At 41.2% G+C, this 26,085-nt stretch overlaps 1 protein-coding gene across 1 annotated transcript in view; it reads left to right on the plus strand.

Moving 5' to 3' along the window:
* Positions 1-26,085, plus strand: part of myo10 (myosin X) — a 296,284-nt gene that overhangs the window by 95,058 nt on the left and 175,141 nt on the right. Inside the window, exon 2 of the mRNA XM_063069990.1 lies at positions 6,696-6,794. Within this exon, the coding sequence (XP_062926060.1) occupies positions 6,696-6,794 (99 nt within the window). The remainder of the gene's footprint in view (positions 1-6,695; positions 6,795-26,085) is intronic.

Below are 26,085 nucleotides of genomic sequence, written 5' to 3' on the forward strand. Positions count from 1 at the left end.
GTATAGACACATGGAAGACTTTTGGGTTTCCTGCATGTGTTAGCTGTTAATTGATACAGAAGTGGAGAGAGTGAGCAGTTTCAAGTTCCTGGGTGTCAAGATCTCTGAGGATCTAACCTGGTCCCAACAAATCAATGTAGTTATAAAGAAGGCAAGACAGCGGCTACACTTTGTTAGGAGTATGAAGAGATTTGTCATGTCAACAAATACTCAGAAATTTCTACACTTGTACCATGGAGAGCATTCTGACAGGCTGCATCACTGTCTGGTATGGAGGGGCTACTGTACAGGACAGAAAGAGCTGCAGAAGGTTGTAAATGTAGTCAGCTCCAACTTGGGTACTAGCCTACAAAGTACCCAGGACATCTTCAGGGAGCGGTGTCTCAGAAAGGCAGCGTCCATTATTAAGGACCTCCAGCACCCAGGGCATGCCCTTTTCTCACTGTTACCATCAGGCAGGAGATACAGAAGCCTGAAAGCTTCGACCCCTCTGTCATCTGATTCCTAAATTGACATTGAATCTTTGGACACTACCTCACAATGTACAGTATTTCTGTTTTTGTGTGTTTTAAATCTATTCGATATACGTATATTGTAATTGATTTACTTGTTATGATTTATTTTATTATTATATTTTTCCCTGTGTGTGCGTATGTACATACCTACATACCTACTGAGACAATAAGCAAATTGCAGTGGGTCCAGGTCCTTGCTGAGACAGGTTGACTCTAGCCATAACCAATCTCTCAAAGCACTTCACTGTAGATGTCAGTGCTACTGGGCGATGGTCAATAAGTCAGCTCACCCTGCTCTTCCTGGGCTCTGCTATACTAGTTACCTACAGTGTTAGCTGCAGTGGGATCTTCTGACTGCAGCAATGAGAGATTGTAAATGACTATGAACACACCCACCAGTTGGTTGGTGCAGATTTTCAGAGCACTACAGGTGTTCCCCGCATTTCGAACGTTTACTTTACGAAACCTCGCTGTTACAAAAGACCTACATTAGTTACCTGTTTTCGCTAACAGAAGGTGTTTTCACTGTTACGAAAAAAGGCAGCATACGATAAAAGGCAGCGCGCCCCCACCCCCCCCCGCCGAGCAGCCAAGCTCCTCCCCCGGAACGGCATTCTAGCTGGAATTGCTTAAACACATGCCTGTGAGCAGCCATTAGCTAGATGAGTTCTAAGGTATCGGAAAAGCCTAAAGAGCTCGTAAGGGTGTTACACTTAGCGTAAAACTAGACATAATTAAGCGTTTTGATTGTAGTGAACAAAGTACGGACAACATGAGTTTGGCTTGTGGAAGTTGACGAAGATGATGTTGAAGAGGTTTTGGCAAACCCATGACCAAGAACTGATAAATGAAGAGCTGATGCAATTGGAAGAGGAAAAGATAACAATCGAAACCAAATGCAGTAGTGAATGGACCGAAATTGAAGTCGTCCAGGAACTGAACATGAAGCAACTGCATGAGATTTTTGCTGCAATGATTGCAGAAAAATATGACTTTAATTTTGAAAGGGTACGTAGGTTGAGGGCATATTTGCAAGATGGTTTGAATGCTTACAAAGAACTGTATGACAGGAAAATGTGCGAGGCTAAGCAGTCAAGCATACTGTCGTTTTTCATGCCTTCCACATTAGCCACAGCAGTTGACGAACCTCAACCTTCGACATCGAGGCAGGCAGACATAGAAGATGATCTGTCTGCCCTGATGGAAACAGACGACGATGAGATGGCACCCCAGTGTCCCACCACCCCAATCCCCGGGCTGCAGACCGATACATTGCCGCGGAGAATGCAGCGGTAGCTGGGACGCACCCAACACATCTTTAAAAAAAAAAGCCGAAATAAACAAGCTAATTAATTAGGTGCCGCCTGGCACGTAAATGTCGGCCCAGATCAGAGACGATTGCCGATTGCGTCGCCTCTGATCTGGGCCGACATTTACGCGCCGGGCGAACAAATTTTTCCCATATAAATAAATAGTAATTGCTTCTTCACTTTATGACATTCTGGCTTACGAACTGTTTCATAGGAAAGCTCTACCTTCGGATGGCGAGGGAAACCTGTACCAGGTACACCAATGGGGCTTGTCCCTTTGTGAGGGTTCATCCTCTTGATGAAAGACATTCTGACGTCAGCCTCCGAGACAGGCATCACAAGGTTACTGAATGCTGCAAGCTGTAGTTTTGTACTCCCTTTCCAAATGAGCATAAAAGATGTTGAGCTTGTCTGGGAGTGAATCATCACTGCCATACATGATACATTTCGCTTTGTAGGAGGTAATAGTCTGCAAACACTGCCAGAGTTGACTTGCATCAGATTTCGCCTCCAACTTCACTCAGAATTGTTCCTTTGCTCTCAAGATAGCCTGCCGTAAGTTGTACTTGGCTGCCTTTTAAAGTCCCGGATCACCAGATTTGAATGCTGCAGATCTACCCCTCAGCAGAATGCGAATCCTGGTTCATGCATGGCTTTTGATTCTGGTATGTTCTCATGGGCATACACTCATGCACACAGGTTTTGATGAAGTCAATAACAACCGTGGAACAAGTGATATGCGGGTGATAAATAAATAGGGACTTGTTCACGCTGGCCTGATTAAAACCCCCCAGCATGATGGGAAAGGGATCAGGGTGTGTTGTTTCATGTCTGTTGATTATGTTGCTCAATTTGTCTAGACCAAGGGTCCCCAACCTTTTTCATACCATTAATCAACGGGGTTTGTGGACCCCCACATTTGGGAATCCCTAGTCCAGAGCCTGAGGTGGATATACACCGCTACCAAGATGATGGTTGAAAACTCCCACAGAAGGTAAAATGCATGACAATTGATTGCTAGATGTTCCAGGTCAAGTGAGCAGGACTGGGACAGAAGCACCACATTTATGCACCACGAGGAGTTAATCATAAAGCATACTCTGCCTTTGAAAGAATCAGCTGTCCTATTTTGGCGATGAATTGTGACACCAGCAAGTTTTCTACATTCAACCTTATTCTCATTTTAATTATCAACACTGAAGCTGTTTGTCACTTGGTTTGTTCCTGTTTTATCATACTTTATACGTTTACCACTCAGCAACATTCTGCTTTCACTCCCCAAACTTTCCCAGGTATGTTCCTCCCACAGGGAATCTGTCTGAACCTCTCTTTGAAGGTCACTCATTATTTTGTTGCGGTCTTTTCCTGTCTATCTCTAAATCTAATTAATACAGGCCAGATGTCCTGGTCACGCTGTGTCACTGACTCTGCTGTCTCATTTAAATTCCAGTGTATTTGCCCTGTGTAAATCCTTCCGTTCCTAGGTCGGCCATGTCTGGAATGTGTATTAAACTAAAGAATGGCCTCAAATTTTCCAGTTTTACCCTGATGTGAACAGTTTTTAGTATCAGTTAGGGAATTTGGCTTTTGCAAAGGCATACTAAACTAGATTTTTGCTGAAACCTAGATTCTCATTACAATTGTACGTTTCCATGAACGGATGGTATTTTAAACTTGCATGAAAGAAATGTCTATAGTACTCAAGACTCGTAATCTGACTGTTTCTTACATTGCCAATATCATAGATTTATAAAGAAAAATACTTAATAGTTGTCCAGTGTACCAGCTATGATTAATCCAATTTAAATAACTGGAAATGTCTAAGAAATTTTTGCTAAATCATTTGGCTTTATCAATGTCGAGCAGTGATTTTCCTAAGTTGTTTTAAAGCCTTGAAATAAAAATACTTTTTGGTTCTCTACTTACTTACTTGGGACCCTGTGCTCCTAAGTGGAGCATAGGCCATCGATGGCCTCCTATCCCCATCGTCCTCTGAAGTCAGAGTTCATCAACACTTCTGCCATCCATTGCTTCTACTGTACAGGGGATTGGCCTATACAGCTTCACCAGAGCCCTGCTGCTTGGGGTTGCTCATTTTCCACCTCACACGACGAGCTAGTAGGGTTGGACCATGAGAGGCTATTTCTTTGGCATGTCTTTTTGTTTTAAAAAAAAAAGAGCAGTTGTAATTCATTTTTAAGAGCTTAATTGAAGGCTCTGAGACAGGAGCAATCTGCAGAATCTCACCTGGGTGATTGATTCCATGCAGGGTAAGTGTTTTAAATGTTCAATTTTTCACATTGCTTGGCCTCTTGGACAGGTTTGGCTGATCGATGTTCAGGAAAGTAGGAGTGAAACTGATCAGTGAATCCAATGGAAATTCTAGCAGGATCTATAAAGAAAATTCTTTCCAATGTTGTTTAATTTTCAGCTGTTTGTAGTGCATGAAAAGTCACGAATGTTATAAAATTGTTAGATTAGTGGTGTTCATTTTTTTAAAAAAGAAGTTTGCTCCTAAGCTGTTCCATTCTCTGAGAATTCTGTGTCCAATAACCCTGTAATAGATGAGGTATAATCGGAACCACCACTATTGTATAACAATTGTTATTTGGTATTTAAGAGTTGAAATATCTGATTGGATCAGCTACATTTTAAGCAACATAATGACTGCAATAAACCAATGGAAGAGGTACAGCGGATTGACATAATGACAAAATATTGCTAAAGTCCAAGTTCCATGAGAGTTAGTTGTACAGCACAAAGGAGCATTTCAGCCCACCATGTCCATAAGGACCATTTTAATTATCCTTCTGTGCCATACTTATTTATGCATCTGTCAATCAAACTCTGCAATTTTTATATCATCCTACCACTGCCTCTGGCACTCCAGGTGTCCCATACTGTTTAAACTTGGATATTCTTTCATTATTGATTCCTTACAAACTGGGAAAATCTTGAAATAAGCTGCCAATTAGAATGTATCATCTTGTGTGATAGCAGACTTGTGCTGAAGCAAGATCTTTCCTCTCTTCATTGAATTCCACCTTAAATTTCTGTGGTGATGTGACTACAAAATGTACTCTGACCCAAAGATAATCTTTAAGGTTGACTGAAGGTAAATTGATTTACTCTAAATATGTATAGCTATTTGATATGTATAAACTGTTTAAGAGGCAGGATGTTCAGGGGTTGCTTTAATATAAAATATCAACCATTGGTTGTGAAAGTCATTGTCATGTGCAGATACAATGAAAAGCTTGCAGTACTATCACAGACAGGTAGCTGGAGACAAAACAGAATATAGATTATATGCAGTGAAGAGAGGGGAAATAAGACATTACTACAAAAGCTTGACCTTCATCAGCTACAAGTCACTGGTGAATCACTGCAGTTAGATTTCCTTTGGAACGGAAACACCATTTCTGAGTGGGCATTGTGCTTGGTAAACATAATTGTTGAGAGAAACTAAAACTGAAATTATTGGCATATTATTGAGGCTAAGTATTGTGCACTGTTTTCAGAGGAGTACACTAATAATGCACAGAGAAAGTCATGGACTGGTTTTGTGTTTTGTCACCAAGAATAAAACTTGAAGCAATAATAACATCAAACACTAATTAATACAGTACCCTTCACAGAACATTAAAGATTCATTGAGTATCTGAATTGGGAGCAGGAGTAGGCCACTCAGCCTCTCAAGTCTGCTCTGCCAATTAATGAGACCAAAGCTGATCTGACTTTAAGCTCAACTCTACATTCCTGCAGTAAATTTTCATGTCCTTAATCAATTTATGTTTCTACCTTAGGAATATTCCAAGACTGTTTCCATCACTCTTCAAGGAAGAGAATTGCAAAAATTTGCGACCCTTGAAGAGAAAACATTTTGCTTTATTTAGCCTAAATGGACAATACCTTATTTTGAAATAGTGACCTCACCCCACCCCCAAAAAAATTCTGGATTCTCTCAAGAGGAAACTACTTCTGCACATCCACTCCATCCAAGTCCCGCAGCATTTTATACACTTCAATCAAGTCTCCCCTCATTCTTCTAAACCATATCAGATACAAGGCTAGCCCTCCCCCGTTAGATGACCTGCACATTCCAATTATTAGTCCAGAAATCTTCAGCAAGCTGCTTTCAATGTCTTGTCTGTTTTCCTTAAATTAGAAGACAATACAAACATGGTCTCACTAGATCCTTGTGCATTACCAAAGGCCATTTTAATCTTAAATCAGAAGAAGATCAATACTGGAGATTAGATCTTTCTGGACTCCAGGCAACATCTGTAAAGAAAGAAGCAATGTTTCAGCTTGATGATATTGATCTTGCTTAGATGTAAGATTCCAAATTTTTTTCCTCCATCACCTCTGAACTACACTAGAAATGTCAAAAATAGATGGTGTTCTTGGTTGTTGCAGTGTCTTGCAGTCTTGGTAAGTATAGCCAAATGTACTTGCACTCATTTTTGATCACTACTGCTGCTGAAATTGGACATGTGTGGTTACCATGAGATCAGCCAAGCTTCAAAGTCATTAAGAAAAGAACAAGTTGCTATCACCATGAGGTTTTAACTTTAATGATGCGAAAGCTGAAGGGAGAAATTTGAGAATGGAAGTGGAGAAATTGGTTAAAGATTTATCTCCTGTTACAAATAAAATAATGATACAAGATTTCAGTAATTGGTTAATTGGAATGAAAGTGAAAGAATTCCAACATTTTATTGCCTTGCTGCATATAAGCTGATCAAATTATCATTTGTTGATTAATACATGATGTTATACGATATTTATACGATGTAATTGCATCCAAATTGTACATTTATCTGGAACAAGGGTAGCTTTTCTTACACTTTGATTTTCTTCGCTGCAGGGAACACGAGTCTGGTTGAGAGAAAATAATCAGCATCTTCCATGCATTGTTTCAGCATGTTCAGGAGGAGTGATCAACTTTACCACTGTCTGTGGCCAGGTGAGAACAAGCTCTTACTCTACAATTTGAATTTCTCAGATGTTGAATATAGTCCAATAATTGTTCTTCCACCTTTTTGCTGACCAAAACGTATAACATAAGGCATTTAGTAAGTGGCTGCAGCAAAAAAAAATATCAGTCGGCTGAGAATGATACTTAATCATTTTATTTGGCTGCCCAGAAATGGAGAGAGTGAGTGGCTTTGAAGATTAAAAGAGAGAGTGATGGTTCTTTTCATTTGAGTTTTGAAAATTGCTGCTGCCAGTATTTAAATCCCATCCTTAACTGCCCTTGAGAAGGCAGTGGTGATCTGTTGCCTTGAAATTCTGCAGTCTTCCAAGACTAGTGACTTTTGAATTATGGACATTTGAAGAAAGTGAGCTGGAAATCTTGCACTAGCAATGGGAGGGGATGATTGATATATCTGGGTGAAAGTCACACTTGAAAATCTTGATGGATCTTTCAAAGATCTGTATGCATTGTGTGATTGAAAACAATTCCTTTCAAAAGCAACACAACTTTTCAGTGTAATCAAACATTGTTTCTTCCTGGCACTAAAAAAAAATTCATTTTCTTCTATGGGCAGTAACCTGGTTAATTTTCATTATTGTGACACTAGACTATAAAGAAAATGGAGTTTCCACAATTTAAAAAAAAATTGATTAGCGTGACTAAAATGATTGAAGATCACTGAAACTGAGTTCAAAAATTTGGATTCAACAATTTGCTGGATTTATTGCATATAATAGTTGAAATAATTTAATAAACCTGTTAGTATCTTATAATAAAACTGAGCTTAATTTGCCTCATGTGTATTGTCAAAGGAAAAGCATCCTCATTTGACCTGATGCTTGTGCTACTTGGCTGATTTCAGGCTGACTGTGTTGATAGAACTCATGGAAATTCCAGAGCAGCATTTTTATTTAAGGTGATATTGAATAAGCAGGAATTTCCTCCAAATCAAATATTCGAAAGATTAAGAATAGAAAATCATTGGTCCCTACTACAAACTCATTTTTCTGTCACTAACTCCATCTCCCTCTGGCCTCTTGTCTAAGTCTGAACCAGACTATTCGCAACTTTGCCATAGTTGACTCCAGGAGGAGCTTCCAAATACATGCTTGCTCCATGACTAAAGCTACCTTTTTCTGTCTGATTACATCCCTCCCTCTGCATTATTCAAGCACTTTATTGATTTGTTATTCTGTTATCCACTCTCCAGGTACTTCAGCACATCTGAAACGCTACGTCCATATACAAACTCTCAACAAGTCCCATTTGTTTACCATCTCCGATCCACATTCCCAGCCAGCTGAGCAAAGCAATATTCTCATTTGTTTTAAAAATGACACCTCCCCGCCCCCCGCCCCAACACTTTCTCCTGAACCTCCTGCATTTCCACCACCTTCCAGGTTATCTGTGTCTACCATCTAACCTCCTTGTGCAAACCTCCTGCAGACCCACCTCCTTCCAGGTTTTGTGACTTCCAGGTCTGACCACTTGTGGAAATATAATTTTAACTGTTCCTCAATTGTTGCCTGCACCTTCAGTTTTCAAAGATTCCTGAATTTTTTGCAGCATACTGTTTTCTCCTGAAGCCTTTTGATAATAACTTCATTGTTCTCCCTCAAGGTCTTCTCGCTATTATTTAGACTTAGTACTGCCATTCTTTGTGTATTTTTGAATTGTATCACAATTAGTGAAAATAAATAATCTGACTCGGTGGTGATAAGGAGAATGAGGGGACATGGGGATGGCATGCCAGTGAACACCTCATGACAAGAATTTTTTTTAGGAAGCGGGATGTTTTTACCAGCTGCTTGTGTTACAAAATTGAGCAGTGCTTTCTCTGTACAAAGGTTATAATTTTCAACTTGCTGATCACAAAAGGTGCACAGACACATGAAGGAACTTGACAATGTGATGATTTGTGCCACACAAACTGTAATACATGCAAAGACTTGCAGCCATTGACAGATAGTTTGCCCGTTTGTTCTATTATTCAGTTAAGACCAAAGTTTCTAAAAATCTGATTGGATATTTTGAATACAAACAGTCAACTAATCAGTTAAATTTTTTTTTGCAGACAGCTGTCTTGGGCAAGATATTTTAACTTCATTTAGTAATGCTTTTCAAATGAGCCATTCATGATGTCATTAGCTGTTTTGTTTTAATTTGCCAAATAAGAATATTTTCTCAGTTCTTTATTTTCTCAATTCAGATGGCAGTAAATTAGACTAACACTTATATCAGAAATAACTGAGCATTAAATGAACAATTTTGTATACTTAAAGTTTCTTTCCCTCTCAGTGATAGTTAAATCATTTACACTAATTTGTAACCTGATAATACCTTGGTTGCTCTAGTATTGAACAGTTCACTTAACAGAAAAATAATATTGATTAGGCATCTTTGAAGAAAGGAAAAAAGCGCAGATGCTGTGAATTGATCTGTTTATCTGGGACAGCTGTTCATACTGACTTTGAATGTAGAAAGTCTTTGCTCACTACCAGAGTTGGGACTCTGTTTGATTTGTTTTTACTTCCTCGCTTGGAGTTTGGATACATTAGCATTTTCTGTTCCTAATTTCCCCATGAGCTTACTCTGGGTCTGGAGTCACATGTAGGCCATGTTGGAGAAGGGCAACATTTTTCATATCACAAAAGACAGTAAAAAGTTTTATTCATTTTCTTATAATCAGATGATCTGGTCACTATTCATAAATATTGTGAACTTATAGTTCGATAGACATGACCTTTGAATCTCTGGTGTGTTCTCTCTTGGCCTTGTTTAAAATCCTATTTTACCTTCATGTCTTTAAAAAAAAACATTTTCTATTTGAAGCAAGGATCAAGTAGTGTGCTTACCGAGAAACCGGTATCAAGTAACAGCATTGTCTTTATTTCTTACTGTTGGCCCGGCAGTCTGGCCATTATCCTTCAGTCAGGCAAAAAAATAGCTTTGTCTTCAGTTCATTCTGCTGTAGAGGATGGAGCTCCTGACTTGCAGTAGTCTGGCAGAGAAGTTGGAACAGATGTTGCCCATTACCTGGGTGTGAAGACCAGCTGTTGCTACTTTGCACAATAATACCAGTCATTCAGTGCTTTGGGTTGGTCTCAGACATGTGACCAATGTCAAGTTCAGCCTTTGGAGATGAGCAACAACTGTTGACTTATTCTGTTCACTTCAATTATTTATTTTTTCCTGAATGTGAAGAGCTTTGCCACTTAGAAATATAATGTTGCTTTTAAAAATTAAATGCTTAGTGGCTAATGTATGAGTTTGATCTGGCAATATATTCTCTTCCAATTATTGATAAAGGTTTGTGACAGTAGCATTCCTTTTAATGTGATCTTTTATTTGCACCTTTGAATTCTCTTGACAGAATTTATCCCTGATGAGTTGAACATGGAGTTTAGCAATGTTTGTGTATCCAATGCTAAACATTGCAGATCAAATTATTATAAACATTTAAAAATATGAAGTTGATGAAATTGTGTCTCAGTAAACTGAGCGTCACTTGAGCTGGCCTACAGAGTTTTCTTTCATTTACTATGTAAGAAGTCCCCTTCAGGGAAGAGAGAGAAAAGGCTACAGTCTTGGCCTGTTTGTGTTTCTGCAGTTGTTTGGCTGTGCATTGTAAAAAAAAGAAGAATTCATAGGTATGCGGTATGGAAATGGGTCCACTTGTAGATGCCTATCTACACTAATCCTATTTGACCTAAATCTCCCCAAACCTTTCTATCAATGTACTTGTTCAAGTGATTTTTTAAAAAAACTTATAATTATTCCCACCTCAATCATTCCTCTGGTTATATTCCCATAATCCCCTAGTCCTGGTACTCATCCTTGCAAAACCTTTTTGCACCTTTTTCAGTTAATGATGGCCTTCCTGGAACAAGGTCATTAGAACAACATACAATACTCCTAGTGTGGCCAAACCACACATTTTTACAACTGTAATTTGATGTTCCAACTCCTAGACTGAAATCATCATCACCATTACATGCCGTGTCATATGATGCAGGTGACCACAGTCTTTGACTATGATTGTCCTTGGAAAATTTTTCTGTAGTAGTGTTTGCCATTGCTGCCTTCTGGGCAGTGTCTTCACACGACGGGTGACCCCAGCCATTATCTTCAGAGATTGTCTGCCTGGCATCAGCGGTCGCATAACCAAGACGTGATGTGCACTGGCTGCTCATACGACCACCCACCACCTGCTGCAATGGCTTCACGTGATTCTGATCGGGGGTGGGGGGTGCTAGACAGGTACTACAGATTGTCCAAGGGTGACCTGCAGGCAAGCAGAAGGAAGGAACGCTTTACGCCTCCTTTAGTAGGGACATGTCTCCACCTTACCACTCTGAAATACCTTGGTCAATGAAGGAAAGCGTGTCATGTGCCGCCTTCACAACTTTGTCTACCTGTGTTACACGCTTCCCTCTAAGGTGCTTGGGTTCGTGACTACGCAGTAACTGAAATGCTGGCGTGCACATAGCCTTTGTTGCTTCACAGCTGGAATTTTCTTTTATATAACGTTAATATAAAGTGCCACATGGTTTTCAGGCTGTGAAAAAAAAATCCTGCTCTGAGCAATGATTAAACAGCTGTTTAAACAACAAAAAATTAGAGGAACATTCCATCATTTTGTACTTGTTAGAGTTCATTCCATCAGTTGAAGTTCAAGCTTATTGCCATCTGATTGCATGTATACAACATTCCTCTGACCACTGTGCACCACAAGAAATGCAGCACTTAAAACAAAATATTGCCACAAGTGATTTAACAAACTGCAATTCAAAGTGCATGTAGTGTGCAACGCAGCTAGCCAGTAAAGAGTTCGCTGCCCTAGTGCCAAGACCCCTGAGGTGGCAGGGTATTCATTAGTCTCAGCCTGAGGGAAGAAGCTGTTACCCATTCTGGCTGTCCTAGTCCTGATGCTCCTGTACCTCTTTCCTGATGGTAGTGGGCCAAAGAGATTGTAGGATGGGTGGTAGGGACCCTCAACAATGTTTTAGGCCCTTTGTATGTAATGCTTCCAGTAAATACCACAGATGGAGGGAGACCCCGGTGATTCTGGCAGATTTTACTCTTCTCTGTAGGATCTTGTAGTTCAATGCCTTACAGCTTCCACACGACACTATAGAAACTCGGTGGTGCTCAGAAGTTGTTAGAAAGGGGGCAGGAAGCCTCGAACCTTCTCAGTGTCGATGCTGCTGTGCCTAATGAGGTGTTATGGATCCAGGGTAGATCATCCATTATATGCATAATCAAGAAACTTTGTGCTCTTCACTCTCTGTACCTTACCTTCTCTCTGTCTGCCTCATTATTCTTGCTGATGAGGCCAACCACTGCTGTGTCATCAACGGACTTGAGATGTGCTTTGAGCTGGATCTGGCTGTGCAGTCATGAGTCAGCGGCAAGCTGAGCACACAGCTCTGGGGTGGGGCGGGAGGGCACCAGTGCTCAGCAAGATGGAACTTGTGATTTATTTATTTATTACTGCCCACTCAGACTTTTTGACAAAAAGAGCCTAGTCAGTCCGAGGTCCAGTTACAGAGAGAGGTGTTGAGTCCCAGAGAAGACAGTTTACTCAGCAGCCTCTGAGAGATGATTGTGTGAAGTCCAATGTAGCTGGAAGATGGGATTTTATGCAATCCAATACCTGCCACTCAAAGCATTTCATGCTAACTGAGGTCAGTGCCACTGGGCAGTAATCATTTAGGCCAGTTATCATTGCTCTTTTGGGCACCAAAGGTGATGGTGACTGCCTTGAAGCCTGCAGAGACAGTGGACTGTTGCAAAGAGATCTTAAAGATGTCCTTTAAGACCTCTGTCAGCTGCACCACACAATCCCTCAGCACTCGACCAGGTCTGTTGAAACCGCGACTGTAGCCAGGCAGGGTGTCTGTTCCTCGGGGGAGAAGAGGCTCACTCTTTGATGCATAGGATGGACTTGTAATCTGTTATGGTTTGTACACCTTCCCACATGCACCATATCCCTTGTGTCATAAAAGTATCTGTGAACTTTCTGTGAGTACTCTCGCTTTGCCTTCCTGATGGCACATGAGAGGGTGGCTCTTTTTTTTAAAAATTAATTTACGGGATGTGAATGTCTCCAGCTAAGCTAGCATTTATTTCCTATCCTTAGTTTCCCTTGAGAAGGTGGTGATGAGCTGCCTTCTTGAACTGCTGCAGTCCCTGAGGTGTAGGTACACCCACAGTGCTGTTCGGGAGGGAATTCCATGATTTTGACCCAGCGACAATGAAGGAACGGTGACATGTTTCCAAGTCAGAATGATGAATGATTTGGGGGATTTCCAAGTGGTGGGGTTCCCAAGTATCTGCTGTTCTTGTCCTAGATGGTAGTGGTTGTGGATCTAGAAGATGCTGCCTTAAGAACTTTGTGCTGTTGCAGTGCATCTTGTAGATAGTACACACTGCTGCAACTGTTGGTTGATGGTGGAGGGGTTAGATACTTGTGGAAGGATACTAATCAAGTGGGCTGCCTTGTACTGGATGGTCTTGAGTGTTGGAGCTGCACTCATCCGGGTGAGTGGTGAGTATTCCATCACGCTACTGATCTGAGCATTGTAGATGGTGGGACAGGCTTTGGGGAGTCGGGAAATGAGTTATGTGCCACAGGATTCCTAGCCTTTGACCTGCTCTGGTAGCCAGGGGTTTATATGGTTAGACCAGTTCAGTTTCCTGTCAATGGTAACCCCAGGATGTTGATAGTGGGGATTCAGTGATGATGAATATCAAGGGACGATGGTTAGAACCTCTCTTGTTGGAGATGGTCATTGCCTGGCACTTGCGAGGCTCGAATGTTACTTGCCACTTGTCAGGCCAAGCCTGGATATTGTCCCTGGTCCTGCTGCACTTGGGTATGAACTGCTTCACTATCTGAGCAGTCACGAATGGTGCAGAACTTTGTTCAGTCATCTGCAAACATCCCCACTTCTGACCTTATGATGGAAGGAAGATCATTGGTGAAGCAAAATGTTGCTCCTAAGACACTTCCCTGGGGAACTCCTGCAGTGATGTTCTGAGGATGAGATGATTGACCTCCAACCACCACAACCATCTTCCTTTGTGTCAGGTATGATTACAACCAGCGGAGGGTTTTCCTCCTAATTCCCACTAACTCCATTTTAGCCAGGGCATCTTGATGCCATACTCAATCAAATGCTGCCTTGATGTCGAGGGCTATCACTCTCACCTCACCTCTGGTATTTAGCTCTTTAGTCCATGTTTGGACCAAGCAGGTGATGAGGTCAGGAGCTGAGAGGCCTTGACTGAACCCAAACTGGGTGTCTGCAAGCAGGTCATTGCCGAGTAGGTGCTGCATGATAGCACTGTTGATGATCCCGTCCATTGCTTTGCTGATGATTGAGAGTAGGCTGATAGGGCAGTAATTGGCTGGGTGGGACTTGTCCTGTTTCTTGTGTACAGGACATACCTGGGCAATTTTCCGCATTGCCGGGTAGATGCTGGTGTTGTAACTGTACTGGAACAACTTGGCTAGTGGCACAGCAAGTTCTGGAGCACAAGTCTTTAGGACTATTGCTGGGATTTTGTCTGGGCCCATCGCCTTCACAATATACAGTGCTTTCAGCCGTTTTTGATATCATGTCGAGTGAATGGGATTGGCTGCATGCTGACATTTGGGATGTTGGGGACTTCTGAGGAGGCCGAGCCGGATCATCTACCCAGCATTTCTGACTGAGGACTGTTGCAATTGCCTCACCCTTACCTTGTTCACAGGGGTGCTGGGCTCCTCTATCATCGAGAATGGGGATATTTGTGGAGCAAACAACTCCAGTGAGTTGTCCACCACCATTCGCGGCTGGATGTGCAGGACTATGGAGCTTAGATCTGGTCTGTTGGTTGTGGGATCACTTGGCTCTGTCTGTTACTTGCTGCTAATGGTGTTTGGCATGAGAGTAGTCCTGTATTGTAACTTCACCAGGGAGACACTTCAACACCAGGCATACCTCAATATGTTCTCGGCATACCTTCCCGCACTCTCCGTTGAACCAGGGTTTATCCCCTGGCCTGCTGGTAATGTTAGAGTGAGGGATGTGCCGGGCCATGAGGTTACAGATTGTAGTTGAGTACAATTCTGCAGCTGCTGATGGCTCACAGTGCCTCATAGGTGCCCAGTCTTGGGCTGCTAGATCTGTTCAAAGTCTCTCCCATTTAGCACGGTGGTAGTGCCACACAACACAGTGGAGGGTTTCTTCAATGTGGAGATGGGATTTAGTCTCCACACATACGGTGCAGTGGCCACTTCTACCAATGCTGTCATGGACAGATGCTTCCACGCAGGCAGGTTGGTGAGAATGAGGTCAAGTGTGTTTCTCCCTCTTGTTGGTTCCCTCACCACCTGCTGTAGTCCCAGTCTGGTAGCTCTGTCCAGTAGGACCCGACCAGCTCGGTCTGTGGTGGTACTACTGAGCCACTCTTGGTGATGGACATTGAAGACCCCACCCAGAGTACATTCTGTGTCCTTGCCACCCTCAATGCCTCCTCCAAGTGCTGCTCAACGTGGAGAAGTACCGTCATCAGCCGAGGACGGACGGGACGTGGTATTCAGCAGGAGGTTTCCTTGCCCGTATTTAACCTGGTGCCATGAGACTTCATGGGGTTTAGAGTCGAGGTTGAGAGTTGCCAAGGCAACTCCCCCTCTGCTCTTTACCACTGTGTGCCACCAGCTCTGCCAGGTCTGTCCTGCCAGTGAGACAGTACGTGCCCAGGAATGGTGATTGTGGAGTCTGGAATGTTAACTGTAAGGTCTGATTCTGTCAGTACAACTATGTCAGGGTGTTGCTTGACTGGTCTGTGAGACAGCTCTCCCAACTTTGGCTCAAGTCCCCAGATGTTAGTAAGGAGGACTTTGCAGGGTCAACAGGGCTGGTTTTGCCGTTGTCGTTTCCACTGCCTAGGTTAATGCTGAGTTGTCTGTCCAGGTTCATTCCTTATTATTTCCTTTTTAGCAGTCGGATACAACAGAGTGGCTTGCTCGGCCATTTCAGAGGACATTTAAGAATCAACCACATTGCTGTGGGTCTGGAGTCACATATAGGCCAGACCAGGTAAGGACGGCAGGATTCTTCCCCTAAAGGACATGAGTGAACCAGATGGGTTTTTATGACAATCAACATGGCCATCAGATTTTTAAAAATTGGATTCAAATTCACCATCTGCCATGGTGGGATTTAAACTCATCCCCAACATATAACTGGGTCTCTGGACCTTATCCCCTGATCTGAAGGCAACAGCCCAATCCGTAAGCAGTGCATGGACTTCTGTTTGCCCTGGTAGTCTAGTGTTAAATTACGATAATGTCCTCAATGCATTTTCCCATGTAGTCAGTCACCGACCCTGCTTATTCATTAATGTCGAAGTGTTGATCGTAGGTAGCTCTTCCAGCCAGTTGTTCCCTCCCTAATGATATAAAATTGATGATTTGAACAGCTTACATTTTTGAGAGTTATTTAGCAAGTCCCTCACTTCAGTAATTAAATATTTTCTTCTAATACTAAGCTGCATAGTTATTGTTTTTAATTTGTTCAATAACTGAATCTCAGTAATATAGCTCCAGCAAATATAATAAAAATGAAAAAAAACTGTTAAAGTACATTTATTATCAGTGTGTACCGTATACAACCTTGAGATTTGTTGTCTTACAGACACACAAAAAAACAGAAACACAACAGAAACAATTTTTAAAAAAACAGAATAAAGACTGTCGGACACCCAATGTACAAAAAAGGAACAACCATGCAAACAATTTAAAAGTAAACAAATAACACACACAGCATGAACTGCAGAGACCCTGAAAGTCGGGCAGCCTCTGCAGAAGGAGACATACAATTAACGAAGTTGAAGGCCCTCTCACTTGACCAGAAGCTTTAATTGTGTTTCTTGCTGAGTGTTTCCACCACATGTACTGTTAGAGGGAAGAAGCAACCCACCAGAAAGCATTCTTCTGGTTGTATTTAGCCATCTAAGTTTTTGGAGTTCTCTCTCTTCCTTACTTTCTTCAAGATTCTCTGATTCTTCTTTGATCAATTTTGTGACCGCCCCTACTTTGCGTTGGTATGCATACCAGTCTGATTACACACTCATGCAGTGTGGTGGGGCTACATTTTATAAATGCTAGTTGTTTGTCTGGAAAACTCTGGATGCAGAGAAGGCAAAGAATTTCAGGAAATGATGGTGCTGTTATGTAGCCTGTGGTTAAATTCTTGGGTTCAATGTAGGAGGAATGGGCACTTGGATATGGGATGCTATTGCTTGTGGTACTTTATCCCAATGTAAATTAGTATATTCAGCATGAAGAAATCAAGTTCTGCAGTGTAAGAAAAGTGTCTGTGAAATTAACTGTTCAAATAACTATGTTAGAATGGGTAAACACGAGAAAATCTGCAGATGCTGGAAATTCAAGCAACACACACAAAATACTGGTAGAACACAGCAGGCCGGCCAGCATCTACAGGAAGAGGTACAGTCGACGTTTCGGGCCAAGACCCTCATCTGAAAGAAGAGATAGTAAGAGATTTGAAAGGGGGAGGGGGAGATCCAAAATGATAGAAGACAGGAGGGGGAGGGATGAAGTTAAGAGCTGGGAAGTAGATTGGCTAAAGGGAAACAAAACTGACACGGGAGAAAGAAAGGGGGAGGGAAGCACCAGAGGAAGATGGAGAGCAAACAAGGAGTGATAGTGAGAGGGAAGAGACAGAGGAAAAAGGGGAAATAATGAATGAATAAATAAATAAAATAGGGGATGGGGTAAGAAGGGGAGGAGGGACATTAGCAGAAGTTTGAGGAGTCAATGTTCATGCCATCAGGTTGGAGGCTACCCAGAGGGACTATAAGGTGCTGTTCCTCCAACCTGAGTGTGGCTTCATCTCGACAATAGATGAGGCCATGGATGGATGTATCAGAATGGGAATGGGATGTGGAATTAAAATGTGTGGCCACTGGGAGATCCTGCTTTCTCTGGCGGACAGAGCGTAGGTGTTCAACAAAACGGTCTCCCAGTCTGCGTCGGGTCTCACCGATATATAGAAGGCCGCACCGGATACAGTATATCACACCAGCAGACTCACAGGTGAAGTGTCACCTCACCTGGAAGGACTGTCTGGGGCTCTGAATGGTGGTGAGGGAGGAAATGTAAGGGCAGGTGTAGCACTTATTCCACTTGCAAGGATAGGCGCCAGGAGGGAGATCGGTGGGAAGGGATGGGGGGGGACAAGTGGACAAGGGAGTCACGTAGGTTTCTAAAATTAAAAATTGAGGCCAGATGGTTGCTTCTTGAAATGAAACTTTTTGTCTTTTATTCTTTCCTTTGTAATTGAGCTTTGAAAAATTTGACTTGGTGGTTGGGGGTAGAGTTATTGATAAATTGTTTTGTGCTGAGTAGATAAACCAAGGATTCTGCCTTGCATTTTGGAATTTGATATGATGTAAACTCTAAATGCAGCTCTGAATGAACAGGGTCACACCAAACCAATCAGAGCCTACTTATGAAAGCTGGCAGATGGTAACTAGAGAGATCGTAGAATGGCAAGAATAGACAAAGAAAAGCATCGGACAGGGAAAGCAAAGAATAGAATATCTTGCAAGTGAGGAAGGAGAAATTATTCTTTAAATAAGCGGCACATTTTACACAACTCCCAAGCTTTTCCCTGGTGAAAATGAAAGGGGTCTAATTTGGTCAACATCAATTTAGCCAACCCCAAGTAGTTTGCAACTATCTCTTAAGAGGTGGGTGGAGGAGCGGAAGCTGTTACTGAAGGGTGGATTTTCAGGCTCATGGACCACCTGTCTGGTTACATTTTTTTGATTTATAAATTTGTGTTCTCTGAACTTGCAATTGCTCACTTTCTGTCTTGTCTCAATTCAGCAGTCTGCACATGGCAGTGAAACTGAATTGTATTACAGCAGAAAGGATCAAATGATGCATTCCAGACCAGTAATGCATGTGCACTCCCTTCCCAGGTGCTGCAAATACATGGAACCTAGAGTTAAGCTGTGATGATCTCACATTACACTTGATTTTCACTAGGGCCCTGCTCCCCCTCCATGTGACAAGTAACCTAATAGATCTTTTAATAGTTTAAAGTCCAACAAAAGCGGAGGGTTAAATGTTAAGAGTGGTGCCTCTTGTTTTGCACCATATTTGAATAGACCATTTGTAAAGAAAAGATCTTAACATTCTGGTAACAATAAAGCTTGAAAAGCTATTTACATGCATTTAGAAATCAGGTTTTAACAGACCATTGCTAGAAACTCAGAATTCCAGCTAGAATTTTCTTTTTTAAATATTTGCATGCACTAAGGTGGAAAATATTTTTATTTATGGGTGAAACTATATTTAAATTTGTTACCAAGTCTCAGCAGCTAATTCAGTAAGGAAGCAGTTTTTTTTTAAACCCCTTTGAATAAAGTCAGTTGTAGAATGGAAAAACATTCTAAAGATGTAGAAAGCTCAGAGTTAACTGGCTAGACCCACTGAGGAAACGAGAATACAGATGCTGGGGTCTGAAGCAATAAACAGAGCTAGAGGAATTCAATGGTTAGGCAGCTGTCCATACAGAGGAATTGTTGAAATTTCAAGTTTGCATTAGGATTTTCCCATTGAGGAAATGCTTTGCTAGGTTCATAAATTCGTCATTTTCCCTTACACTTCCACCATTTTTATTGATACAATATTGAAAGCATCCTATCCAGATGCATCAAGCTTGGTATGGCAACTTTTCTGCCCATAATCACAATGAACTAGAGATTTGTGGACACAGCTCAGCATGTCACGGAAACCAGTCTTCCTTCAGACTTTATCTGCTGCTGCCTTGGTAAAGAAGCCAACAGCATCAAAGATCTCATTCAACCCTGGATATTCTTTCCTTCCCCCAACCCCATCAGACAGAAAATACAAAAGGCCGAAGGTGTGTACCGCCAGGATCCAGGGCAGCTGCCCTGCTGAAATGAGGCTGTGGAACAGTTCCCTAGTACTCTGATAACATTGCATCTTGTTGTCTCTGCAGTGCATTTTCTCCAAGAGTAACACTTTATTCCATATTCCGTTATTGTTTTACCTTGTACTACCTCAGTGCCCCATTGTAATGACTTGATCTGCATGAACAATATGCAAGGCAAGTTTTTCCATTGGGCCCTGGTACATGTAATTTAAAAAAAAACAATTTACCATTGACAAAATGCATTTCTGTATTCCATCAGATGTATCGTTACAAGTTGAAATGTTGCATGCTGAAACCCAGGCTGGAGCGAACTTCAAGATTCTCTCTGCTTTGTTGTACTAGTATAGTCATACACTAAACTGAAGTATTTTGCAGTATTTTCCAGTAATGTTTCAAAGTGATCATCTGCACTAATTACAATTTTTAAATATAGATTCCATGTTACAATGTGCTCAGATTTATGAGAATTGATTTTTAGAATTAAAATAAAACTTCATAATGAAGTAAAGCTTTAAGTGTTTAGTTTAAGGATGTTGCTCTTAGCTTATGAAAAGTTGTATGTTGCTCCAACTATGGCTACTTAACCATCCCCATATGTTTTCACCCTGTGTCTGCCTTGCCAGTCATCTCGGCTAGTAGTTCTCAACTCTGGGTGTGTGATTACAGGGGATCCATCAATAATAGTGAGATAGGTTAGTTAGAAAGTTCACAAAATAATAAAAATATATTTGCACCACCTCACCTTCCAAAATACAACTCATTACAATCTATCTTAATCCTCAAACCATCAACTTCAGATTTAACCCTAGCCTGATCATAGGACAATTTACAATGACCAATTAACCTACCAACTGGTAGGTCTGTGGACTGTGGGAGGAAACCGGAGCACCCGGAGGAAACCCACACGGTCACAGGAATGTACAGACTCATTACAGACAGCAGTGGAAAAAAGACACTTTGAACTTCATCATCTGAATGAAAAATGCTCTATACATAAATGTTGTTGTTATTTATTTCCTAAACTGAGAATATTGGTGTAATCCAGTTATTTCATTGTCATAATTACTAGGGTAGCTTTATTTTAAAGAAAAATCTTGATTTATTTAATAATTTCAATGTTTAAATTCCTCATATCCCATGTATTCTCATCAGCAGTCTAGAACTTGGGCTGGTAGCTTGGTATCTTAAGAGCACTGTAGGTAGATAGCATGAGATGACTGAGCAAGAGACAAGTTGTAGGTTAATCTGTTATTGTTAACGATGGGTATATTACCACAAACTGCTTCCTGTGTTGAACCAGAAGTTCCCAGATTCAGTCAGTGGGAACTATACAATCTTAGAACCAGTAGATATAGCAGTACTTTTGGTCATATTATGCAAATACTTTCAAACAGCACAAGAAATCCACGCATCTGCCTACAAAGGGGTATAAAAATTTTCTGGAGTGTTGTTCAGTAAGAAAGAAAAGCTGTAATTATAAATATGGGTTAAAATATGGGAATAATCAAAAGTTCCTCTGATTACCCGTGATTTAAGGCATAAGTAATTTATGAAGAAATCATCAGCTGTTTAGTCTGTAACAAGGAGTGTGAACTGGAATTTTCACATTGTTTTTCAGTGTGATAATTCCACTGCATCATAACTTCCAAGTTAAATTTATGGAGCCAACCAAATGCCGAAGCACTTGTCTTTTTGAAGCTTCCAAAAACTATTGATTCTGGCAACGAAGAGAAATGGTGGAGATCCTGCCTCAGATTTCATTTTGTGTCTGCTAAGTACAAGCTGTGTTTCTCACCAATCCATGCTCCTTGGACTCAATTTCAGTGTGGACCATATCTGCTTGACCCGTTGAGTTCTAGCAGATTGCTTGTTGCTCTATCCAATTCCAAAGCAATTGGGAGTTCAGCAAGTCTGTGCCATCATTCCAACACTTCTCTTCATCTTGCTTGCCAATATACTTTCAGCTGGAGTGAAGCTAATTGACAGGGCAGATAGGAAATGGTTCAACCTACACACCTTCACTCTTGAACCAAGGTAACTCTAACTTTAGTCATTGAGCTGCAGCAAATTCAAAGACCAAGTTCTATGCTACCATTGACTTCTGTCATACGTATGGGCAGCATTCACAATAAAGGTCCTCTGACAAGCTGCTGCTTGTGCACAACATGGTCCCTAATAATAAGGTCCATGATGTTACTTTAGTCAATGAGGATTCCTGCTCAGGTGCTACACATACATAAATAATAAAACTTGCAGTCACCCTCTTCACCTGTACAACCTTCAGCTGCCAGATGATAAGTGAAGATCAAGAGCTCAATCATGGCAGAAAGCTCGCAGTCTACAGGGCAACAGTGCTCCCCATGGATGGCATCTTCCAAGTTCATTGGATGGATAAAGGAACCAATATCGGCTTTCTCTTTGCCAGGCTATCATCAAGTTCCCTGATTGCTCAGGTGACTCTGCTAGGAAAGGCTGTATCGTTTGCATGCCTATGCACACATTGTATTTCCAGCCCCATTATAACAAGTGATTTCCAGGCAGACAGAGGCAAAGATTCAAGCATGTCCTTAAAACAATCTCAGAAAAATTGTAATAACTACTTTGACTCATGCTAATTCCCATTCCATCGTTGATCAACATGGCAGAGTAGCAAGGATTGCACTGACTGTCACAAGTTCATTCTTGTGAGCAAGTGGAAACTCAGTAAAAATAGAGAAGAGAGCACCCTTCCCAACGTACCCAACCACACATCTCCTGTGACAGAGTCCCACACTGGCCTCATCCACTGCCTGCTGGACTGAAGTGGAAACCCTGCGAGACTGAAGGGAAAAGGTAGAAAGGGAGAAGGTGATGGAGAAGCTGGGACTAGACGGGCATACAGTGCATTTTTTTAACGTGTTCATGCAGTGGAGAGGTAATACAGGTAAGTCGGGAGAGGTGAAGTATTTGGAAAAACATACATGCATTAAAATGAATATGGGTAAGATATGAGTCCTGACGAAGGGTCTCGGCCTGAAACGTCGACTGCACCTCTTCCTAGAGATGCTGCCTGGCCTGCTGCGTTCACCAGCAACTTTTATGTGTGTTGCTTGAATTTCCAGCATCTGCAGAATTCCTGTTGTATGGGTAAGATCAATCTGGTTGCATTATGCTTCAAATGTTTAGTACCTTAGTTATAATTTGCATATCTGTAATTAAAACTCAACCTAAATTACCTTTAGTAAGGTTACCAATTTTGAGTTAAAGAAATAATTGAGTAGCTGTTGTTTAAAATGAAGCTGGCATGACCAAATCCACGTACAACAGCCCTGTATTTTGACAAGACCCAATCTCAATTCATTTAAGTATTTCTTTAATGGCTAGAAATGTGGGCCTATCATTCACTAGCTGAGCACTGTTGAGTGTACCAAGTAATAGGGCAATCAGCTTCATTTCTGTTTGAGAATTTAAGAGGACTTGATGTAGAAAGTTCGATTTGCTTGCTGTCAATCATAACCACAATGCAGAGATTCTTTTTGCACTCCCGAGACCCTCTTTTGTCTTTCTGCCTTAGCACCTTCTGCAACCTTTCTTCTGGCTTAGTCTACCTAATTTTGGCTATCTGCTGAATCATAAATATCTCCATGTAACAGCATAATTCAATGTACTTTTCAACTCTGAGAATGGTCGATGTCTCCAGAGCAACCATGCGTCACTGACAAGCTAGCTGTTGCTTAGAAATTGTGCAAAAGAACTGTACATTTAAATATTTCTTGGCTCCCATTGGTCAGCCTTCCCACAGAGGATAATCTGCTCCCTTCCAGCTAACCTCCTTTGCAAACCTGCTTTTAAAATTGCTTCAATACAAATATAGATCAAGGCAGACAGCCGAATCCAGACTGACAGCTCTGTTGCAATGGAAAGCACCAGGGATCTGAGAATTGTAGTTTCTTATCATTTTCCAGAATTTTGGTCTGATTTGCAATTTCATAACCTTGACTTGGATATCATGATTCAGATAAACCTGCATGTTTAAAAACAATCCATGGCTGATCTCTATTACACAGTGGAATATTAATATACATGTTTTTCACAACAATTTGCTATTATTTTTGAAGAGACCTATTTATGGTCTGAGAATGTAGGATATAATTCAGCATACCATAGGAAAATCACGTTCATTGCTTCTCTTGTAGTCACATCATGTCTGAACAGGATGAGACTTTTTTTCATTGGGTGTGCATAGAGGTAAAGTTTTTGTTTGATTTTTGTAATTTGGTATTTACTGTTTCTTCAAGGTCACAACACCTGCATGCGTTTTAACTGAACCAGCAGATGCATCTTAATGACTTGTGTGGTTATAATCCTCTCTGATATTTGCAGTTTATGATGTTCAAACGTTGAAATGTTTATGCTTACAATGTAGCCTATGACCCAGATTCTGTTGCATTGGGCCGTTTAACACTTTGTGCTACAACCTCACAGTGGCAGTTGCTGACTTTGTTATCTGAGCTGTTGGTGCTTGGCGAGAGTTATGACAGATGAACATGTTAGATCCCAAAACCTGGAAACAACAACCCTATTGGTTAAGCATTTGTTGTGGAGAAAAATAGTAAAACCTATATTTAAAGACTATATGACTGGGCATGTACAAACTTCCAACTGATAAGATTCGCCATGGTAGGATGTGTCTAACTAAACTGACAGTTGTGTAAGAAAATGACTAAACAGCATAAAGAGTGCCATTTTATAGGTTATATGCACCTCCAAATGGCCTTGATTATCACATAAGAAAACCTCTATTAATGTTACGTAAATTTCATGAATTTAAATGCAGGCAGACCTCTCATTATGGAAGGGTTCCTGAGAACCATCCATAAGCTAACTTCACTAAGTCAGAAATGTCTGTTTCCTAGAATTACCCATATCCTTTCATGGAACGTAGTACTTTACAGCATAGACCATGTTGTTCGGCCCATAATGTTGTGCCAACCTTTCAACTTGCTGTAACCCTTCCCTCCTACATAGCCCTCCATCTTTCTATCATCCATGTGCCTATCTAAGAGTTTTTAGATGCCCCTAATGTATCTGAATGGCACCTTTTTGAGGGATCTATGGATGCAGATCCCAAGATCAATCTATAGGTATTTCTTCCTCCACACTGCCAAGAAACTTGCCATTAATCCTGTGTTCTGCCTTCAAGTTCAACTTTCCAAAACTTCACATTTTTCCAGGTTGAACTCCATTTGCCATTTCTCAGCCCAGCTCTGCATCCAGTCAATGTCCTGTTGCAACCCACAACAACCCTGCACACTATGCATAACTTCGCCATTTTTGTATCATCTGCAAACTTACTAACCCACGCTTCCACTTCCAAGTCTTTCATAAACACACTATATATCACTCCACATATACTTGCTGCCATTGCATTTCATTGAATGATTCTAACACCAGTAGAATGTATAATGATCTGGTCGTTAATGAACACCATGAAACATTTTATTATTGCTGTCTTAAAGGATGCTTTAAATGTGTGGGAAATTTAAATAAAGTTGGATTTCACTGTCAGATCATCTGCAACAAGGGTAATCCTGTATAGGTTATTGACCCCCACTGGCAGTAGAAAACAAGAAAGATAATATGGAAGAATAGGGTTACAATAGCATTTGTGCAAATTAAATTTTAATGGTCAGCACAGACTCTGCATCAAAAGACTTTGCTTATGACTAAGGTTTTATAATAGGGATGGACTCTGATTGAAAGGAAGTGACAAGTGTCCCATAGGATTTTCGTATCCTGTCTTAACAATATCCGTAATATGACAGGCTAGCATATATCCAAGCTTTCGGTGAGTCGGAGCATACTGGTGTGGTATGTGTTGTAGATGAGAGCGTAAATCTGCAAGACATTAATAGGTTAAATGAGTGTGCAATACTGTGGCAGATGAATTGCAGCACACAGTGCAAGGTCATTTAACCAAAACGTGAAAGGAGACCCGTCTAATTAGTATTGAAGCAGTGAAAAGCAAGACAGTGAAGGTCCAGAGTGATGTAAGATTCACGCACACAGATTACTAAAATGCAGTAATTGGGGAGAGAACATAAACAGAAAAGCTAATGATGTATTAACCTGCACAACTAGCGGGCTAGAACAGAAAGGGGAGGAAGTCATGCTGAGCCTTAGAAACTCTGATCATATTGTTCTGAGAATTATTCTGCCTCTATTTTGAGGTGCTGAACACCCAGGAGAAGATTAGAGAGGGTACAATTTTGATTTGTCACATTGTACCCAGGAATTCAAGCTTAGTTTATGAGGGCTTG

The sequence above is a fragment of the Mobula hypostoma genome, chromosome 17 (assembly GCF_963921235.1).
Source record: "Mobula hypostoma chromosome 17, sMobHyp1.1, whole genome shotgun sequence".
Taxonomy (NCBI): domain Eukaryota; kingdom Metazoa; phylum Chordata; class Chondrichthyes; order Myliobatiformes; family Myliobatidae; genus Mobula; species Mobula hypostoma.